A 22,810-nucleotide genomic window follows, 5' to 3' on the forward strand; every position below is an offset into this window, starting at 1 on the left:
GTTTTCTACCACAGGGCTTTTGCAGATTGTTGTTACCCTAATCTGGAAATTTTCCCCTCTCCATTTTTGCCTCATTCGACTCATTCGAACTGGAGCTTAGCTGAGGTATCATTCTTGTAAGCAGGGCTTCCCTGATCTCCCTAAGTCAGGTCCCTTACTGCAGAGGCACATAAGCAGATCACAGGTCAGAACCTCAGTTTTACATTTATATAAAAACTAGTGGCCATCTGCCCACTCTACTGGAAGCTCCATGAGATAACACCTCTTCTCCACCGAGCACAGGTTCTCATGCTTCAAATGTAGGTAGGACAGGTGCCCAGTAATCTGCATTTTACACGCACCATCTCTGTCCACATTGATGCAGGTGGGCCTTTCCCCTTGAGATACGGATTCTATGGAGACCTCAAACCCACTTTGGTCCCTTTTAACAAGTGTCCAAGATGTTAAGACTTAGTCCTATGGCCTAAGGTAGTAAGGGGTTCACTTAAGTGGGATGTTAGAGAATTGGAGGCATAATTAGCACATGGTTCCAATTATATGGTTTCTGTAATTAAACCAATACTACAACTTTAATTTCATCAGATGCACCTGAGGCTCTAAACTCAGTCCCATCCTCAACTAGGAACATTCTGGCAGTGGGGCCTCAGTGTTGTCATGAGAAGCTACTAGACGCAGTTAGAGTCTAGCATCCCGACTAGCACTAAGTCAGTGAAGACAAAAGCTAAGGCCTACACCTCTAACTTGACATCTTTAAGTGCATTTTAGGAGGCCTACTTTAAAAAAAAAAAAAAAAAAGGCTTTGAAGAAACACAAAGTCTACTTGATAGGTTATTCAGTGTCTTAAAAGCAGCTAGCTGCCCACAGCCACCCTGTTCCAAGCCCCACTTTTGCCACATTTGTGAAACTGACTAGTGAGCCAGGTTAGTTTTCCCAGCCTCCCTCCACCTAGTAGCTTACCTCCTAAGGTCACCTGGACACTAAAGCCTTTACCTACCCCATCACCGCCACTCAGCATTCTTACTCAACGTTAACCTCCAACGGTCTCATGCAACCAATAAATGGCTCTGCCTCCACCTCTCCCAAAAGAATGCCTTAATGTTACAGCTAGGCAGCTTTTTTTTTTTTGGGATGGAGTCTCATTCTGTCACCCAGGCTGGAGTGCAGTGGCGCGATCGCTAGGCGGCTTTTTATTCAGTTAACTTCCTTCTAAGCTTCAGTCCTCCAGACCTGCCTAAATAAGTAGACCTCGTCTACAAGCACCCCCCTAAATTGTTTTCCAAGTGGCTGCAGCCTAACTCAGAGCCTGGCCCACTCTATGCCATCAGCAAGCATTCATAAAGGTGAAGTGACAGGCCCAGACTGTTAGCACAAGACAAGCGCTCTTGAAACTTTATTTTCAAAGACAGATTTTATGCAATGTATAAATCATGTTGCAATACCTTTATTTGAAGGCTTTTTCAGAATACACTGCCTTTCATGAAGTATTTTGAGAAGGGAGAGGTGGAGAGGAGAGGCACGGAAAAGCTCACTCGTCTACTCCATCAGCGCATGCACAGCAACACTGACTTTCACCTAAATGATGTATTTGAAGCTGAAAGTGCTGTCACAGGACAGGCGTTTGCCTTTGCATCTACCGCACAAATCTTGACGGTGGGGCCGTTTAGGGTCCACGTGGCGAAGTTTTACTGGGCAGGAACATCTCGTTTGTTTACAACTCTGGGGGAAAAAAATACAGAAGGGCATACAGAAGATAAACCCTTAGTGATTTCCTAGGACTTCAACATTTTTCTAGTCCATTCAAGTACTTATGAATGTGCTCTAAGCAAGGTCCCATAGTAATCTTGTTTTCCCCCTACATCCCTACCTACGTAGCAATGACAGGGCTAGGAATAGTGGGTGTTTAACCATGCTGTAGTGCTGCTATATTGCATCAGATCCAATTATGAATTGTGAAATTTCTTTTACAACAACTGTTTAAGAGAAAGGGTAGAGAACAAGTCAGGGATGAATTTGACAATGAACACCAAGAGCAGAGTGGTTAAGGCATCCTCTTTTAGAAACATGCCCAGCCCTGATCTAAGTGATTCTAAGTGGCTTTCCATACTTAGTTTCTCTCCACCACCCCAGGGTGTTAATGCTTCTAAATATCCAACGTGGGTCAAGTGTATTGATTAGGCTGTCTTAACTGGCAATTCAGACTCCATTAGCTGTGTGATAAGAGGCGAATGTAGTCACTTCTTTCCTCTTAAAGATTAGCTAAGCCCCTTAGCACAGTTAATAGCAAGCAAGCGCTTAAGCAATGCTTAGTTAACATATTGCTTGCTTACCATTATAGTCAACTCCCCATACAGCTAGACAACTTAGATTTATCTTAAACTGTCCCTTTGTGAGCTTTCAGGCAAGACAAACTAACCCCCTGTGCTTAAGTACTTTAAGGTTGTGCTTCATAAGAAGCGTTTCGGTAAAACAGTCAACCTTGACTACCTCATGTTAGCTGACAAGCATGTTTTTGTTGATTTTCTTATACATTAGACTAAGTAGCAAGTAAGACAAGTATTCTTCCATATTGCAAGTGAGGTTAACAGTTTTAGAAGAGGTTAACAACAGCAAGATTTGCAAGGCCAGAAAGAAGCTAACACCAAGGCCCCGTTTCCCAGCTGAGTATTGTTTCTACCACTCCTAACAAAAGCCAGTTGAAACCTAAGGTCTGGGGGCCTGGCCTCTTTTTGGAAGTATACTCAAACTATACTAAAAACCCTCGACGACTGCCCAGGTCAGACAAAATGCAAAACATCTGATTTACTTGACAGGTGATATCCTCCACTCGGTAAGGGTTATAAGACTTCTGACAAGTTCTGCAAAACTGTTTGAAGTAAACCTGTGATGACAAAGAGGATAAACTTAAAATCGCCTTGACACTTTCAGCAAGAAGATGCCAGTTACCTGGTATTTCTTACCTTGTTAGTTCCCTGTACACACCACACATAAGCACTCTCCCAGCGGATGTTGCAGTCCTTGCAATGGTAATAGCCATATTTCTGCTCTAAGAACTGAACAACAGGATATGTCAATTTAACCAACAAAACACCTCAATTATCCTTCATTTCAGACGTTGGGAAGGATCTACTTGATATTTGAAATTGGCAACTTCAGATCATGAAAGAAAGCAGGTCAGGTTTGGGTACGCCTCTTCAATACAGTAATTAAGTGAGCTTAATAGCCTAGTCAAACAATTAAGCAAGCATGGGCCTTAGAGTTCATATACCAGATTAACTCAGTTCATAAGGCTGGCTAATAAACGAATAAGTAGGGACATAATAAACAGTTCTCTAAAGTTTGGGATTCTGTAGGGAGGCCTTTTAAGATAAAGCCTGATCTTAGACTATGCACACATGTATTAAGCTGAAGAAAAATAAGACTCCACATCTAAGGAACTTTAAAGGTTCACCCAAGATCACATTCTTCATGCTGCTAGTTAATTCCCAAACAGTAGTGCCAGGAACCTAAATCGTACGTAAGCCATAATTCATATTCAATATGAACAAAAGTAGTGTTACTTAAACTTCCCTTCTTTCCTCCCAGTAAGCAAGCAGTTATACACACGTTTTTAGAGTTAGCCTTTCAGAATTGGAAGGAACTCTGGGGAGCACTTAATTCAGTCTGCTCACCTGTGAGACTGCGCTAAGTCCAGAAAGGTTATGACTGGCCTAAGATCACACACAGCTCCTGCACAGCCACGCTGGAAAGCCCTGGCCTCTCGATTCACTCCTCGCACAATCAGCCTACCGCCACCAACCCCGCCCCTCAAAAGGAATACCAGCCTGTGGTGGCCGTGGAAGAGACCGCGAGGGACTCCCTCGGGCTTCTTACCACCTCTTGTGCCTTTCCACTTCTGCTAGGTCACAACTGCCCTCTGCGTGCCCCAGCCCTTTAAAGTTTCAGCCTGCTGCCCTCGGGCAGCAACACTGAGCAGTCCAAATGCTTTCGCAGTATTGGATTTCTGAGTTGGGGGTGCTTTTTAAAAGCAAAGCAAATTCCTAGGAAGGGGCATTTTAGGAGCTCCAGCTTTCCAATAGCCTGGAAGCTCGTAAAGGAGAAATCAGAATTGCTGACCAGAATCCCAGCAGTTGAAGGGTTTTTGCCACATCCAGTGCGGAAATGGGAGAGAGGGATCCTTGGGAATCGACTCTCCAGCCGGCAAGTGCTCCGAAGTTCAGTTGTGCCTACTGATAGGTAATCCAACCGTGCGGTCAGGGCTGGCCTATGCGCCCACTGCGCGAGGTTTACAGTGCAAATATGTGGGTTATAAGAACGTCCCAAGGGCGTCGCCCTGGCCAGCCTGTGGAGCAGCCGCCACGAGTAAGTCTGGATGTCGGGGACATGAGACTGTGCTGTCAAGGAAGACACCTACCGCGGTCATTGGCTGTCTCGGAAATACGGAAGTGGCCCACGCTTAGGGAAGCGCCGCACCTCCGAGTGCCCGAAGCAGTCACAGGGCCAGGCCCAAGGAAGACACCCGCACCCCCGGGCTCCCCTGTGCCCTGACCGCCCTAGGCTTTACCTGGAAGCGCAGCCGCTCCTTGCCCAGCTCCGGGCTCCGTAGCGACGGCCCCTCTCCCGCGACGGCCGCCTCCCGTCCGTCGCCGCCGTCTCGGGCCCTCCCCGCCGACGGAGGTTGCCCCGGGCTCCTTAGCGCCGACCGCGGAGCCGCCTCGCCCTCCTGGGCCTCTCGCGGCGGCAGCTCGGGACCGTCGGCCGGCTGCTCCCAGCTCGCTCGGACTGCGGCCTGGGCCTCGCCGTCGTCGTCGGACTGCGGCCGCCGGGGCGCCTTCCTCGTCCACACCTCCCCCTCCTCCGGGCCTTGAAGCCGCGCGGGCGGCGGCCCCCCCTCTCCGTCCGACGCCCCGGACCTCTGCTCGCCCGCCGCGGGCCCGGGCCCCTCCAGGAAGGCAGTGAGACGGCGCAAGGCCAGGGGCGAGTACACGGCGACGGTGCGCGGGAAGCGCATGGGCCGCGGGGTGCCGTTCTGGGGGCTGCCCTGCTCCAGGCCTCGACGGGCTGGCTGCTGGGAGAAAGAGCCGCCACCCGTGGTGCCCTCGGCCCCGGGGCCGGCCGGGGACTCGGGGTCGCGGGCCCGGCGCTGCAGCGTGCGCCTCCCCAGCGAGCACTGTACCGCCGCGTCGATGCGCGGGCTCACCTGCACCGCCACGTCGCAGCTGCCGGCCCTGCGGGCGCGCGGCCCGAGACCCGGCCCCACCTGCGCCAGGAGAGCCATGAGCTGCTCCCGCTGGTAGCTGTCGAAGTACTCGGCGGCCGTCAGCCGCCCGCAGCCCGGGAAGGACAACGAGGCCGCGCCCGCCGAGCAGGGGGAGGAGGCGGGAAGGCAGCCCCTGCCGCGGTGCTGCCAGCTGCCGCCCGCCGCGCCCTTGCCCTTGGTGGCCGCGGGGTATGGGTACCGGTACGAGCAGGGGGGGCACGCCGGGAACACGTAACCGTCCAGCACCTCGTCCCCCAGGGCCGCCATGGGCGCACTGCTCCCGCCCGCCGCCGCACCCTAAATAGGCGACTTGCCCGGGCGGCCGAGCGGAGGCGGGGATGGCCCTCGGCGGGGGCTCGCACGCTGCACCGCCCTCCACGCCCTTCCAGCAACCGGCCCGCGTCCCCGCCGAGGGGGCCCCTCTTCGTCCTTCTCCCTACGGAAACTCTCCACGCCCGGATGTTGGCACAATGACCCTTAGATGATCTGGAAAGAGGGCTTTCTTTGTGATGAAAGGGCTGATCCGTAAGGGAACCAAGGCGCCCGAGGTGAGGAGGATTTCAATGAGAGAAACTCATCACCGGCATCAGCTGAGCCGGCTTCTCCCGGTGCCCTGATTGTTCCAGGTGCCTGCGCATCCCCCCCAACCCCCGCTCCCTCACCGGGAAGCCGAGGCCAGGCCGAGTGCCTCTGGCTAAGTGAGCGAAAGTGCCAAGGTTTGGGAACTGTTCTGGGTCTATTACCCGTTAACTCAGATGATAAGTTTAATCTCAGAGCTGCTCTAAGAGGCTACCCACTGAGCCCCCTCGGCGAGTGCATGGAGAACCACCCAGGGATCTTCATCTAGGCGAATTGTTTTCTCCCCTGGAGCGTGTCCCTTCCCCCAGTCCCAATGGTGACCGGGAGGTACCGTTTTGTTCTGCTCCAGAGCGGTTCTGAAAAATTTCCCAACCAAATCATTCCTACAAAAGATAAATTGATTTGGGGTGTGTTTACATAAATGCAGAAGACCAGTCGAAAAGAACATGGCTTGTCCACTAGAAAAATGTTGATTATTCATTAATAAGTAGATACCAGATCAAGTAATCAAATACATTAATGTAACTTTTCTCTGATACTGGTTTGACAAATACTATATTTCCTTATTTAACTGACCTGTTTTGGAATTCTTCTGAATACAGGTCAAAATTCAACATTGTGAGGAATTTTAAGTAGAGCAAGCACACTTTTTTTTTTTTACAACAATTACATTAAACTCAATTATGCTTTACAAAGATAGCTTGTTTTTCCTCATAGTGTGCCAAAATTCTACATTTCCAAGACCCTGTTTTCTAATAGTTTCTGTATTTGCAACAGTCATAGAAATTGGTGATGGTAAAAACTAAAAACCACATTTAATTCAGGCTTCACGTTAGCCATTCCAGGTGCAAATTATATTACAGCATTGATTTGTAATTTGTGACAACGTTTGGTTAATACACCAGTGAACCTTAAAAAGATCAGAATTGTTACATGTATGATGTGAACCAGTGTTATCTTTTATGTTAACCATGTGCACTACCACAGGCCATAAATATGAAGCAATATTTCAGCAAGATAGAAGCTCCTGTGTATCTCCACATTTAGAGAGAAGTCTGAGCGGTTTCCATCATTATTATATTTTCTGCTTTCACTGTGCCATAGGAAGTGTCTGCCATTTCCTCTTCTTTTAGTTTTTTATAAGAAATATCTGTATCTTCATCTTCATCTAGAGGATCTCGCTTGTGCAACATTTCACTTCCATACATTTTATAGATTAAAACAAAAATCCCCGCTTCTGCAGACTGGAAAAGTGCATACAGCAAAGGAAACATGTACATGCTTCCTATGAATTGCGGTGGAAAGGCCAGTTTTAGAATGGCTGTACAGAGCTGCACATTCTGACTACCTGTTTCCAGACATACAGTCCTCTTGCAGTTGGGTGGAAGATGGAAGAGAGTAGCTAAACCATAACCTGAAGCGTAGCCTGCCAAAGGCATAAAAATTGCTATCACATAAACAGCTGCAGGGATACTTGCCAGCAGTTCAGGTCCTAACATAGTGCCGGTCATTATGAAAAGGACCACCAGAGTCACTAGCAGAGACCACAGGGAAACCTAGTAATAGAAAATTACAATGAGATGGTTGAAGATGAACTCAGGTGAGAGAATCCTAAGCTCACGGAAGAAAACACCCATCTAGTATGCTCTCCAACACAAAATGGAGACCTTTGACAGAATATTTCTGAAGATGGGCAGGCCACCTCTTCAGGAAGCATCCAGAGCCACATTGGGCAGCTCTGATTGTTTGGAGGCCTGTCCTTATGTCGAGGGACAATTTGCCTTCTATAACCTCTAGCCATTGAGTTGGATATAGGCTCTCAGGAGCGACAGAGACCAGCTCTTCAAAAACAAAAAACAAACAAAAAAACCCAGCTTTTCTGGCCAGGCGCGGTGGCTCACACCTGTAATCCCAGCACTTTGGGAGGCTAAGGTGGGTGGATTATGAGGTCAGGAGTTGAAGACCAGGCTGGCCAAGATGGTGAAACACTGTCTCTACTAAAAATACAAAAATTAGCCAGGTGTGATGGTGAATGCCTGTAATCCCAGCTACTCGGGATGCTGAGGCAGAGAATTGCTTGAACCTGGGAGGTGGAGGTTGCAGTGAGCAGAGATCGCGCCACTGCACTCCAGCCTGGGTGACAGAGCAACACTCCATCTCACCAAAAAAAAAAAAAAAAAAAAAAAAAGCTCTTCAAAAAAAAAATAGCCTTCAAAAGCTTTTTTTCTGAAAAACAGCTCTTCAAAAGCTTAAAAACTGGTTATCAGGGGAAGGCTACTCTTCTTCAGGCAGATCATCCCCAGACTTAAACCTCCATCACATAACTTTGTTTTGGTATCCTGACTGTTCTGAGCATGTGTTTCATATGTGAATGTGCCTCTTAAAAACAGGGCATTTAGAACTGAACCTAATACCCCAGGTATGGTCTGATCATCAGAGCAGACAAGTGGATGTTTACTTTCCCTGAACTGAACCCCGTGTTTTCCATAAGAAATTAGTTCTCATTTTACATGAGTTAAAACTTGTGAAACTTGATTAAAATGTCTGACGCTCAGTGTGTGATCTTTTTAACCCTCAAAATATACTGCAGAGGATTGCTTGCAATATTGAAACAATTACCTACTCTTAGATTATGTAAGAGAGAAAAATGTAAATAAATATGTGAAGAATTCTTTGCAATTTGGCAACTTTCCCCTTTTTTATTTGTTCATGAGAAACCTCCCATCTGTAAGTCTCTAATGATGCTTAGGTATTATTACAATAGATGGATTTCGGATACAGTACAACTGACTTCTGTATAAAACGTGTCATCTTGATGTTCTGACTGGTACATTTCACTCATTCAAATAAAACAGTCTGTATGAATTGTAAGGCGGAAATCTAAAAATTCCTCTCCTAGTTCTCCTTCATATTGGTAGTTAACTTATTTTTTTTTAATGAGGAGTGGGCAGGGAAAGGAAACTAGATCCAGAGAGAACAGCTTAAATGTTGCTTCTGGTTCCCTGGATAGCTGGGATATCCCTTTTGCAGTCTTCGGGAATGGCATAACTCTACACTCTTAAAAAATTATTTAAAATTTATCTGAGCTGGTCACAAATTCTACCCTAGAGGATGCTGCAATAATTATTATATAAGGTACAGATACTACAGATGCAAAATTGGCAGAAACCAAGCTATTACATGTAAAAGCATACCATTTCAAAGTATGTCACATTGAAAGCACTGACAAACAGTCTGATTTCTTCATTTTGAAATATTGGCTCCAAAGTCCCTTAGAACTATTTTAAATCATTTGGGCAAGCATTGACATTGAATGCTCATTTTGAAGTGTTTGCAAAGGTGTAACAATTATATAAACCGTTTCTTAATAGTGTGTTAATTAAAGAATAGGGCTAGGTTAACCTTAAATTCAAAGGTAGCTAATCTTATGTCTATTATATTTAAATATTAAATATATTAATTTATTAATATATTTATATTAAATATATTTCTTGTTTTGGGTGTGTAAATAGGTCATTTGATTGACTTTCTCTTAGACTTCCTAAGGTTTTATAGTAAATGCCATCACATTAATAGCATTAGCTTAATGATTAAGATTAACAAGTTCTTAATGCATCTCAAGCGTATCTATGAGTATATATTACAGGTATTAATATATGCATATTTACATGTACACATACATTTTTACATTCACATATACATGTGCATTATGGAGCAGGATTTCTTTTACTCAAGCCTGGATATATGCACAGAAAAGAACTCTCTACTTTTCATATTAATAAAAGCTGACTCTATATAATCAAATTACTTTAGAAAATAAGTAAAATAAAAGATTATGTCTTCTTGAATCTACATAATTGAAACATTAGGGTGGCTCTTTTTCTCTTCATTTGTCTAAAGGAATTTGCCTGTGCATTTTGCAGTAATAGTTACGTATTTTATTTGATTAATTACCTGAAGTCAGCATCCTGGTCATGGTTTATTCTTTTTCGCTACTGTTTTTGAATTTTCAAAGACAGCTTAATTTTACAAAGATTTTTTTTTCCTCCAGTCAACTACTAGAATCTACTAAACTATTAAAATCTCTACTGCTACAGAAAGCATTCATTTTTTAAAAAATCAAAGCCTTAGGAGAAATATTGCACAAATTATAGAAATCCCCTATCTTTTCACTAGCTTTAGAAGCCATATAAAATATTGCAATGGAGAAAGAAAAAGAAACACATTTAGTAAGGTCAACATAACCTCCATTATTTATCCAGGACCCAATTTTATTTTGTGCTTTAAAGCCAATATTTTGTGTGTTCTATTACTACAATGTAACTTTTCCATTACTTTTTGTCCTATTAGTATCAACTTACTTTTAAAAATTTAATAAAATGTTAAAGGAACCTACTACAGAGTTTCTCAGAATTAGAGTTCCATTTTTGAAAAGATAGCCATGCATTTCTAAAATACTGCACCAATTCTATTAAAGTAATTTTATTTAATCTGCTTTTATGTTTAATTATATACAATTAGTGGAAAATATGTTGCCATTTAATTACACTGTCATCTTCCCCACCCTGCTATGATCTGTTTCCTTCCAATGAGTACTGATAGTTCTCTTATGCTGGTTTTGATTAAGCTGTGTCTTAATTAAAGCTGTCATTCTAGGAATCCCAAAAGTGGAAGTTATCTTTGTAGCATAAACTTTTTAAAATAAATTTTATCCATGCAACTACTTCCAAGTCCTTTTCTTCCTTTCCGCCTTCTCCAAACTTCCTAACATTTCTGCTGTGGGTCAGAGATCAAGGGCTCTCCAAGCTAGTATGGAAAGGGAAGAGGGGGCCTTACCTTCACAATGTAGTCAGCCACCCGGCTGTATTTGTAGCGAATGAAGACGCCCAACCCGATAGGTATGAGAGTGCTGCAGAGAGTCAGGGTCACGGTCCCTAGGGGTAGTAACTGCACGATAGGGGTGTTGATCCAAGCCCAGCTGTAGATCCACAGGCACAGGGGCATCAAGACGAGGGCCAGAAGCGTGGAGGAGATGGTCATGATGATGCTGCAGAAAAGGGAATGTGCAGAAATCAGAACGAGCTTTGAGTCAAACAGCCAGCTAACCTTTTTCTTGTATGTTGAGTAGAGGTGGAACGGGGAGACTGCAAGTCCCGGGGTTGAAGTCTGGGCAGAACCTACATCCGAGGAGAGTGCCAAGAGAGCAGCACGTCTAACACCGATGGAATTATGAACCCAAGGCAGGGAGGAAAAACAAGCCCCCTGTCTCGGTACTGCTGCCCTCGACATTATAAAGTCTATTGAGCCTGGATGATTCTGAGGGGAAGGAACGTTCTTCCTTGCAAGCCCCCTGCAAGGTAAGCCATGGTAAAGCTGCTGACTGCTACTTGTTGGTCGAACTCAACAATCCTGCACTCTATGTGAGATTACTTTCTCTGACGGGCCAGTAGCCCTATTTTACTTTTACGTTGCCGGCGAGTTCTAGTTCAGACTCCCCCTTCTCTTTGTCTTCCACTGGACAACGACCTGCGCTGCCACCCCGACGCTCGGGGAGGACGGCGAGGGACCCTGCTGAAGGGCCGCGCTGCGCATGGAATCCCAGCCTTGGAGCAGCCCCCTCGCCGTCTAGCTTGCTCCCCTAGCAGCACAACCTGCAGGTCGGCCTTGACTTCTAAAGCCGGGGCGTCATCAACTTCCTCTCCTTTTCTCCTCCTTCCTCCACGCCTAATTCCAACCCCTCCACTGCCTCTGTCCTTCGTCGTGAGCCCACGGCCGTAAACGCGCGTCTGGGATGAGACAGATGCCCAAGGAATAGAAAGATCCGTACCTGAGGTTCATGTCGCCGTCAACCAGCAGGGACATAAGATTGGAGAGATTGCCGCCGGGACAGCAGCCACACAGGAGCACCGCCACGGCGGCCACCTCGTCCAGCTTGAAGGCGAGGGCCAGCAGGAAGGCCAGCAGCGGCAGGAGGCCGAACTGGCAGATTGCTGCCAGCAGCGCGCCCACGGGCCGGCGGACGTGCGCCCCGAAGTGGTTCACGTCTACCGTGCAGCCCAGGCCCAGCATGGTGATGCACAGGGCGGCGCCCACGAACACGTTCAGCCCGTGGTTCAGCGGCGTGTCCCAGAACGGGAGCGCGTGGGGCGCCCAGGGCCGAGGGAACGGGGAAGGGCCGTGGCTCGCCGCGCCGCCCGCGAGGCCGCTGGTCGTGGGCTCCGGGGTCGGAGTGGGGCCGGGGCTGAAGCCGAAGCTCGGACCCGGCCCGAGGCTGAGCCCAGGGCCGGGGCCGGCGCTGGAGGCAGGGGCGAGGGCGAGGTCCGTGCCGGGGCCCAGGCTGCTGGCATTGGGCGCCAGGGTGTAGTTGTCCCGCAGCAGAGGGGCGAAGAGCAGGGTCACGTTGTCGTTGCCGTCCATGGCGCGGCCGGAGCTGCGGATTCCGGTCCCCTCCCGCCGCGTGCCTCTCGCCGTCCCGCGGTCGCCGCAGCCGCCGCCCGTCGTTCTGCCCGTCGGTCTCCGAGCCCCGGCTGCGCGCCGCTGACGTGCTCGGCGGCGTCGGGGGCGGCGGGCCGGTCTCCGCTCCCAGGTCTGCAGCCGCCCGCAGCCTGGCACTCCGCGCAGCGCGGCCCCCCGGGTGAACCCAATCGCTGCGCCGGCTCCGCGCCCCGGCCCCGCGCCCCGCAGGCCCCGCCCCGCCCTGCCGCCCGGTCCCCTCCTGTGAATCGCCAGTAAGTGGTTCTGTTAGAGTGTAGCCAGGGGCGGAACAAAGACCTGACAAAGGACCAGAGCAGGAAAAAACCGTTCCTGGCTGCCGATCAAGTTCTCTGATGGGCTCTGCCTCTTTATAATGAAATCTGGAGACCCAGACACACAAAGTGGAGGGGGTGGGTGGATAACCTCATCGATGCACGCTCATGGTAGAAACTGTTCCTATAGCCTGCAGCCCTAAGAGGGGTGCTTGACTTAATATGAGCGATTCTCTAGTAAGCATGACACGATATCTGGCTTGAATTTGCAAACAATTTTTTGCATGATTTTCAGTCTTAAAGTAGAATGTAATAATAATATAGCGGGTTTTGTGCAAGTGCGTGTGCATTATTTCATTCGAGTCTTACAGCAAAGCCGTGAGATAGATACCATTTTTACAAGCTCGATTTTTACAAACGAGGAAACTGAGGAACGAGGAATTCTCAGCCTTATCAACCGAACCCACAAGTACCTGGCTGAATCTGCACGGCGATGTGTCCCTAAAGAGGGCAGAGAAGAGCTTGGCTAATAACAATTTCCATGAAAAATGTGTGTTTAAGAAGTTATTGGCAGGTGGAGAGAGGATATTTCAGTGGCCACAGATTTACGAAGCTTTATGAGTAAGGCCCTGGCATTAGGATTAAAGGAGTGAAAAGAAATAAAGTGCCGAGATTCCCTGCTTGAGACAGGTTTATCCCAAAACAATTCAAAAGCAGAGCTCTTAGGAATGGAGATGCAACAACTTTTAAGTCAGTCACTAGATGGCATGTAGAAAGGAAAATAATTTCGCTGCTTACCAACCAGGTGGGGCCTGTTAAGGAGGCATCTAGCTCCCTGGGGGTGACCATAAAGTGATAGTCAGTTGAGTTGTGAAAACCAACAGGAATTTCTAGAATGAAATCAAGGCTCAGTCTTAGCCCAGGGTTGCTTTCACAAGGAGCCAAGATATAGTGAATTCTTCTATCGGGGAACTTTTCCCTAACTCCTGTCCTGGCACAGAGTGACTTCTATTACCCAAGGGTGGGCTGAGCCTTTCCTCCTCCCCAAATCTCATGAAGATGATGGAGACTATGAAAAGTAAGACTTTGCAAATGCAAAGCATATTGCACTCTTCATCACAAATAATTTATTTTTTCTCTTTTGGACTGTAAATTCCATGAGGGCAGAGCTTTTGCAAGAATCTAGGAGGATAATGTACCCTTACACTTTTCCAAAACACTAAACCCAGAAAAAAAAACTTCAGTGAGCTAAACTTTAAAGGAAGTGGGTTGTGACCAAAAATATTTTAAGTTGACATGTCAGCTTATGTAGGTAAAAAGAAAGATATTCAGATATACAATGATCCATGCTACCCAACCATTACATTAGTAGACCCAGGGAAGATGTGTGGAGAAACAGACAAGATAAGGAGGGAAGGCACTGCTGAGCCTTCACAGTCTTGAAACCACAGAATGAGATAAGCCAAGAACACAAATGGCAAGGGATCCAGCTGAAGCCAACTGTGCAGGCACCACTCCTATTTGCCTCAGAAACCCTCATCGTGTTAATGATATTAAAATTCACAATCACATTAAATAAGCAGTAATTAGAGGCAGACCAACTCAACTCATCCAACTACCTCCTCTCAGGGTTTAGGGAGGGACTTGGGAGGCAACTTGTGCAATGGGCGAAGACTGAAAACAGAAAGGGGCCTGGCATCATGGCTTTTGTCTGCAATCCCAGCAATTTGGGAGGCTGAGACAGGCGGATCACTTGAAGACAGGAATTCGAGACCAGCCTGGCCAACATGGTGAAACCCCATCTGGACTAAAAAGACAAAAATTAGTTGGGCATGGTGGTGTGTGCCTGTAGTCCCAGCTACTCAGGAGGCTGAGGCAGGAGAATTGCTTGAACCTGGGAGGTGGAGTTTGCAGAGAGCCAAGATCGTGACACTGCACTCCAGCCTGGATGACAGACTGAGACTCCATCTGAAAAAATAAAAAAGAAGGGGATGATGGGCTGCGATTGTAAATCATGGGGCATGTTGCACCTGCAATCTTGGGGGATTCTTGGGACCTACAGACCTGATGTCACTCCTGCTGATGGGGTGATTGTCATTGTAAAGAAAACAGGTGCTCTGGCCTCCCCTTCTTTCTCATCTTCCTCACTATGTATGAGAAAACCCCAGGATTAGGTTTAAGCCCATTCTCCAGGTGTGATGACACTGGTGTGGTGACACTGGTGAAGTGAAGTATTCTTTTCCCAAGGGGGAAACAATATGTAAAAGGGAGAGATAACATAGTACTTAGAAAATATGGCCAGGCATGGGGCTCACGCCTATGGGAGGCCAAGGTGGGCAAATCTCTTGAGCCCAGGAACTTGACACCACCCTGGACAACATGGTGAAACCCTGTCTCTACAAAAACTACAAAAATTGGCCAGACATGGTGGCGCATGCCTGTGGTGGCATATGCCTGTGGTACCAGCTATTTGGGAGGCTGAGGTGGGAGGATCGCTTGAGCACAGGAGGGCAAGGCTGCAGTGAGCCATGACCATGCCACTGTACTCAGGCATGGGTGACAGCAAACCGTGTCAAAAAAAAAATTAAGGAAGGAAGATGAAATTAAGCTAGCTATTTGGGGAAAAATAAATTTAGAGCTTTGTGGCACAGTGTATACCAAAGCTAATTCCAAGTAGATTAAAGGGTTAACTATTATAATAATAATAATGCAACAAAATACTAGAGAAAAAGATTGGCAAGTGTTTATCTCATCTTTGGATATGGAAAATTTTTCTAAGCAAAAAAGTAACAGAAGAAATCATAATGGGGAGCTCAGTAGATATGGATACATAAAAACTTTCAACTTTGTTATAGTAAAAACATCATTTAAGAAATTAAGAGAAAATTTATGATTAATTTATAAGTTTTATTGTGTTATTTTATAGGAAAAGAGGCAAATGACATGAATAGACACAAGATCACAAAAGAGATGCAAGCGGCCAACATGTTTATGAAAATAGTCACATTCACTAGTATCCAGAGCAATTAAATTGAAGCAATTAGATGCCATTTTTCAGTATTGGAAAAGATTCAGATATATGCTATTATGTTACAGTGGCAAGGATACAATCAATTTGGATATATCCTACCATAGAAACAATCATGGAAAGAGAGCACCTACTTCCAGGAGTTCTCATAAAAGTCCTGGGGTTAACTTGGGATTAATAAGGGAGAACTATTGTACACTAATGTTTGTTTTGGCCACTTTTCTTGAAAGGAAGCTAGAAGGCTTTTTAAAAGTAGAAGTAATTAAATTAAAAAATTAAATAGAAAATAGGCAAGAGAAGTGTACCCATCCTTCAACCAATCATTGTGGCCATAGGATGGAATGCTTTCACTCAAGCAAGGGAGTGGTCTCATCCCCACTCAAGACACATCAACTCAAATTTGGGGAAGGGATTCCTCAGAGGAATAGTGGGTGCTGTTAACAGAAAGAGGAAAAATGGATGTTGAGTAGGCAGAAAAGCAATAAGCGTACACAGAAGTTGTATTCAGTACCTCAGCACCCTCAAAGGTGTTTGAGGGCTTCTTCCATTGCATTTCCAGAAGTAAGTACTGCTACCTTAAGAATCTTTGTCAATATGCTGTTTTAAAAGTTTCATATTTTGTGCTTATTTAACTACTAGTGAAATAGAACTTTTTCAGTTGAATAATAAAAATATTATAAATGATGTATTTTGCCTATTTACAGAAATCATCTGACTTGCAGACAATTTAAGTACAACGATAAGACTGGTAGAAGAAAAATTAGAAACAACCTAAGTATCCAACAATATGCAACTGGTTGAGTAAATTGTTTTTTATTTACATAATAGAATAAATACTATGCAACTATTTTAAATTTTCATGTTATATTTTTATGTGAAAAAAGCAAGTTATGTACCGTTTTATGTTGATTTCTTTCTTTTGTATTTTGTTAGAAAAAATTTTTTTAGAGATGTTACATTGTCCAGGCTGGAGTGCAGTGGCTATTCATAGGCATGGTCATAGCAGACTGCAGGGTGGCTCTTGGCCCCAGTTTCTTTAAAAGTATTTATATAGTTGCATTCAAAAAGACTGGGCCAAAATATATTGGATTATGGAGGATTTTTGCATTCCTTTTTGTTTTCTTTTCTTTTTTCTTGAGACAGGTCTCCTTCTGTTGCCCAGGCTGGAGTACAGTGTCATGATCTTGGCTCACTGCAACCTCCGCCTCCCGGGTTCAAGCGATTCTCCTGCCTCAGCCTTCCGAGTATCTGGGGTTACAGGTGCCTGGCATTAGTGACCAATGGGTAGGTAGTGTAGACAGGCAGCCATTAGTCACTGAGTAGGCAGGCTCAGTAATCAGATCAACTGTCTCAGTATTCCAGTGCTTGTGTTCAAGGAATCCTTATTTCATTTAATAATGGCCCCAAAGTGCAACAGTAGTGATGCTGGCATATTGTCATAATTGTCCTATTTTATTACCAGTTACTGTTGTTAATATTTTACTGCAACTAATTTATAAATTAAACTTTGTAAGAGGTATGTATTTATAGAAAAAACGTAGATATATATAGGGTTCAGTACTACCCACAGATTCAGACATCCACTGGGGTCTTAGGACATATTCCCTGAGGATAAGGGGGGACTATTGTACAGACATGTTTGTTTTGGCCACTTTTGTTGAAAGGAAGCTGGAAGGTTTGCTTTTAATAGAGATCCGTCAAACAGGAGAGCTGACTGGAATATTGTTCTTAGCTGATTTGTATCTAAAAGCAACATGGCCTGTTGATTATACTTGCTTTATATAATTAAGTCTATTTTACAGAATAAAAAAGTCCATTTCTAACAACATTAATTACTCTTTAATAACTAACTAATGATGGATAAAACAAAAGATTATTTTCTGTGTCCAAAAAGTATACCACTCTTAAAACACTTACTAATTCCCAATATTACATTTATACACTTGGCACAAAAGTCTGGATACTCCAAATCAGTGAGGGCCTGGCTTGTCTGCTCATGGTGAACTCAAGCATATTAAAACCTGCTCAGGAATGTCTGGGTGGCCTGGTGGACCAGCCAGGCAGAGGTCATATTTATGGAAGCCTCACTGGTAGAGTTGTTAGACATAGCAAATAAAAATACAAGACATCCAGTTACATTTGAATTTCAGATGAACAACAAATACGTTTTTAGTATAAAGATGTTTCAAATATTTCACCTGGCAATCTTACCTGGAGACGGATGATTGTTAGAAAACTGAGACGGCATGGTGGCCTCCAGGGGCTAAGATCTCCATGCATTTAGAAAATAAACCCTAAATTCCAAGAAATATACTAGATGGGCAAAGAGGAGGTGCACAAGCCTGGGCTAGGGATGCTGTCTGGGGATTGGTGAAGAGGAGGCAGCGTGGGTTGAGGCCCTCTCTTGTCCCCTAGGGAATTTGGGCCTGGTTCTGTGTGGAGAGGGCAACACAGTATCAGAGATAAATATGTTTTGTAGCTGAATAACAGTTTGAGTGGGAGGAACATTGAGACACAAGAACCTTAGAGCAGGCAGTACTTTGAGAATGAAGTGAAAGTAAATTGGACAATGACAAAAGTGATCCTGGTCGCTCAATGGGACCAGGAAGCCACAGGGAGGAGCTGAGGGGAAGTGGACCCATGAATGTCAAAATGGAGGAGGGCACTTAGAGACACTTACACCCTCGGTGGACGCCTCTGTAGTGAGTCCAATGTTGTTTATCTCAATTATTTTGCTCCCAGCACTGTTCCCCTATTCTTCTGGGAAATAGGCCCTCCGTTGTCGGAGGAATCACACCTCCAATGGCTCCTACCATAAAGTCCAAATGGAAGCTGCTCCCTTCCTACAGGACCCCACTTCCAAGTTTTCAGTGATAGCTTAGGGATGAGCCTCCCATATCCACTCTGAGCCCATCTTAACAAGAGTTCAAGGTAGCCCTAAGCAGGGCTTAGATTTTATTATCAGTTTGTGGGGAGAAATTCATTTATAAGTAAGTATATTTGCCCTTGAAAATCCTTTAAATACCTATAACAATAAAATAATCTTTTTTCATCAAGGCCACAATGACATTCTTTCCCCAGTATGGGAATAGCTGATTTCCAGGCGGAGTGGCTGGCTTTGGGGTCAGAGTATAAGAAAGAACCCTCTGATCTTTCTTCCAGATGCTCAGGCCATGACAAGCGCAGGGAGTTGAGGCTGACCTTGGTAGCTGCAGATTCATATTTCCTGGCTCACATATCATTCATTCAATCTCTCTTTTGTTTTTCCCTCATTTAATTCTCATAGTTGAATTTGTGAAAGTTAAATTTTGCATTCGATGTGATGCCAGGAACCAATATTCTACCCTCAGTGACTGATTTGGAGGTGGAGCGTGATCCACCCTGGCCACTTGGGATCCTTCCCTGTGATTTTTTTTTTTTTTGTAATAAGAGCCATGGGGAAGAGCCCTTTCCTCTCTAGTTAAGAAGCTGGGAAATTGTGAGCTCAGAAACTGCTACTAATTATGGTTCATTTTATGATATCACCCAGCCTGGGAGAAAAAAGCCAAAAATAAAAGCTGAATTAAAGGAGATGAGAGGGGAAAAGAGAAAGTGCAGGCAACACCAAGACCCTGTTCTGGTCCTTTCCAACAACACTCCTCACCTAGCTGGTTATATGAGCTATTAAATCTTCTTCTTTTAGCCAAGCTAGTTAAAGTTGCAACTGAAGGAGTCCCTAAGTAATAAGGCCATTTCTATGAAATGGTTAAAAAAAAAAAGGAGCATTAGTTATCCAATAACTTTCTAGGTGGTATTTCCAAGTCCAAGGCTTTACTGTGTTAGCTTCAGGTAATAAGAGTTCAAGGTAGCCCTAAGCAGGTAGCCCATATTCCTGGATTGCAGCCTCAAACTCATGTGGCCAAGGGGAAGTATGGGCTACATTCAGTTTTTCCACAAAACAAGCAATTGCTAACAGCATCATCTATCATCAAGGACGACCAGCTTTCCATACCTAGAGATGATCTTAACCATTACCAAATACACATAGAGCTAACAGGTAGCTATGTAAAATATAACTTTCTGTGCCTTGTAACTAATCTAGCTCCTGTGCTGAGATCATCTTGGCATCTCAAAGTTGATCTGTGTGTAGCTGTTGCATCCAAACCTCCTGCCGCATTTTTGAAGCTGTGATTCCTCGTGTCCTCGCATGACTCTCCCCGGCCTATCCTGTTTGCTCTGATAACACGTCAGATCTCATACAGCAATCAGCTTTGTAAAGGTACCAGCTCATCGGCTCTCAAATCATATGATTCAATTGCCTAGTCCTTACCAACAAGGTGTCAACTGAGGTTTCATTTATTCCAGGCCCTCCTTTCCTGTTATCTCCAAGTCTGTACCAGAGGGGCTCAGCTTTCTACAGATTTCTTCAAGGCTTAACAAAAGTTTGCTTTAATGGGAAGATTGTTTTCACTCTCTCTTTTCCCTACTAATCTTCTATTCTTTGATCAGTCCCATCCTTGTTTTCATCTATTCTTTAACCTAACATTTCAACTTGTTTTTGGTGCATGTTTTTGAAGCCTTTCCTGGGGATTTCACACAACTATCTTTGTATGGCAGAAAGTCTTGTATCAGGAGGCATTTGTCATCTGATAAACTGAAAAGGAGAAAACAATATCTACAAAGCTCTAGCAGGATATTAAACTGAGAATTTATTTGATCTAAACATAAAAAAAAACTCCAGTGATATGTTTCAAGGCTCACTACTGAAAAATTACCTCTTGTTGAGTAACCAGACTACACAGTCAATAGCAAAAACAGATGAAAGAAAAAGAAATTTTATTAAAATTGGACTCTACTAATTGGTTTGGGTTTGGACTATTTCATTTTCTGTCACACCATACAAAGTTGATAAGCATTAACATTTCTTATTTTAGAAAGTGTTATTTTGAAACTTTCAAAGATAGATTTTTCTTGAAATAATTATAAACTTCTTGTCCATTATGCAGGAATCAAATCATAGAAACAACCTCTTGCTCACTAATTGGTACTGGTAGAATTGTAAAGAATGCTGATGAACCGTGGTCTGTTAATAATTTTATGTTTTGTACATCTTTTCTTACTCCCAATATTGAACTGGTCTTGCCATTCAAGAGATCTGGGAATTATTACCCAAAGCTGCTGCTCACCAGCACCTGTCATTGCTATCCATTGCCCTGCCTTGTCTAGAATATTGACTAGGGGACAGAGGAGAAGGTCACTGCTTTCCCCCACTACATCTGCAAAACAGTGCCTGACTTAATGGGGGCTGGATATGGGGGATTAAGAATTGGTCCTGAGCATTTTTATCATACTTGCTTAGGCTCTCTCTTAACAGCTGACCAAATATAAACAACTTAAAAAAAAACTGATATTTTGGAATATATATTATATATATTTTTTCTTCTATTATTTTATAGTTGTCTGTAATTAGTAGACATTGACTCCTAAACTTTCAGAGTTCTTTTGGTAACACTGTATTATAACCATTCAATTTAACAACTGTATATTAATCTCCCAAAGTTTTGCTAGGCAGTAGGAATGATAGAGAACATTAACCATGTCTAAGGTATGTTTTGTGTTCTCAAAGACCTTGAAGCTCTAAGTGTAAGTCAACTGCAATGCAAGGCACTCTATGATGAACTTTATATATTTAGGTTCAAATAGAAATGGGAATGATGAATCCTAGATGTGGAGTCTAAGCATCATTAACTAGGAAGCACTAGACTTCAACATGTGAAGAAAGGCAAAGGCCATTCCAGGGCAGGAGAACACCTTGAGAAAAGTCATGGAAGTACATCACTTCCATGTTGGAAACAGAGAGTGGATACAAAGTGGCAGGGACAGGCCAGGCACAGTGGCTCACACCTGCAGTCCCAGCACTTTGGGAGGTTGAGGTCAGGAGTTCCAGACCAGCCTGAGCAACAACATGGTGAAACATGTTGAAACATGGTGAAACCTTGTCTCTACTATAAATACAAATATTAGCCAGGCGTGGTGGCAGGCACCTGTAATCCCAGCTACTCAGGACGCTGAGGCAGGAGAATCGCCTGAACCCGGGAGGTGGAGGTTGAAGTGAGCCAAGATCGAGATCCCACCACTGCACTCCAACCTGGGTGACAGAGCGAGACTCCGTGTCAAAAAAAAAACAAAAAACAAACAAAAAACAAAGTGGCAGGGACAGGAAACAAGCTATGGAAAAGTGGGTAGTAGGGCAAATTATTTAGGGCTTCTATTGCACGAAAAGCACTTGGATCTTAATTTTGCTGACAGCAGAAAGTTAGCTAAGCTTTCTGTGCAGGGAAGTGACATCTCCAGATTTAAGACTCAGAAAGGCAGGTCCAGAAGCCCTGGACAAATGGATACAGATGAATAAAGGCCAGCCAGGGAGTCAAACTAGGAGGCTATGATGATAATGCCAGTGGAAAATAGTGGCAGCTTATATGAGAGAAGAAATAGAAGTTGAGAGAAGGTACATTTGTGGAGAAGGAGAGAGATAATTCAAGAAAAAATTAGGCTTTAATTTGGAAAACTGGATGAATGGGCATGACATTAACTGAGATAGAGAACACATAGGCAAAGTGCCATGTTTGAGACTCGGGTTTTAGATGGTTGAGTGTAAGGTGTTTGTGATGCCCTCTTGGAGTCTAATATGCAAGTGAACTGCAATTATGAGGCCTGGTGGAAAGAACTAGGAACAGAGGGAAATTAGCAGCCATGGCTTGTGGTAGTTTGCAAGAGCTGAAAGTGCACATTTCTTCCTAACTCCTCCTTCAGTGCCTTAAGTTGGCTGCTTAAAATCAGCAATTATGTAAATATTTGCAAAACAATTGACAAATGCTTCAAATCAGGGCTTTTCTCAAGAGAGCTAGCTGGTTGTTAAGTATTTCTCTGTCTCCCACTCTATAGGCCTGTCTTCACGCAGGTTTGAAGTTAGAATTTATAATAGTAGCGTGGCCTAGGTGTACCCAGCCTAAGAAATTGACACAACATGTGATCTCAGGATGGTGAAATCCTAGGGTACCCAACAGAAGTAAAGCAGAGCCTGTCTGGAAGGACATACCCTAAACCCAGGCCTCAGAGTTCTCATCAACAGTCACAAACATGAGAAGATAACTACCCATGAGGAAACATCCAAACAGCTTGATTAGATTTCAAGAGCCTCAGTAAATACATGTTTTGGCT

The 22,810-nt window shown here is 44.6% G+C and overlaps 2 protein-coding genes across 2 annotated transcripts; both read right to left on the reverse strand.

Moving 5' to 3' along the window:
- Window positions 1–1,425: 1,425 nt before the first annotated feature.
- On the reverse strand, window positions 1,426–5,596 carry ZAR1 (zygote arrest 1). Its single transcript, XM_001151745.6, has 4 exons — window positions 4,562–5,596; window positions 2,958–3,050; window positions 2,804–2,878; window positions 1,426–1,716 (listed from the first exon to the last, which is right to left on the reverse strand). Exons 1-4 carry the CDS (start codon window positions 5,522–5,524, stop codon window positions 1,573–1,575), a joined length of 1,275 nt encoding a protein of 424 aa, XP_001151745.1. The 5' UTR covers window positions 5,525–5,596; the 3' UTR covers window positions 1,426–1,572.
- A 1,030-nt stretch (window positions 5,597–6,626) lies between these two features.
- Window positions 6,627–12,472, reverse strand: SLC10A4 (solute carrier family 10 member 4). The gene is made up of 3 exons (XM_016951778.2): window positions 11,664–12,472; window positions 10,673–10,883; window positions 6,627–7,392 (listed from the first exon to the last, which is right to left on the reverse strand). Exons 1-3 carry the CDS (start codon window positions 12,251–12,253, stop codon window positions 6,880–6,882), a joined length of 1,314 nt encoding a protein of 437 aa, XP_016807267.1. The 5' UTR covers window positions 12,254–12,472; the 3' UTR covers window positions 6,627–6,879.
- Window positions 12,473–22,810: the final 10,338 nt, after the last annotated feature.

The sequence above is a fragment of the Pan troglodytes genome, chromosome 3, assembly GCF_028858775.2.
Source record: "Pan troglodytes isolate AG18354 chromosome 3, NHGRI_mPanTro3-v2.0_pri, whole genome shotgun sequence".
Taxonomy (NCBI): Eukaryota; Metazoa; Chordata; class Mammalia; order Primates; family Hominidae; genus Pan; species Pan troglodytes.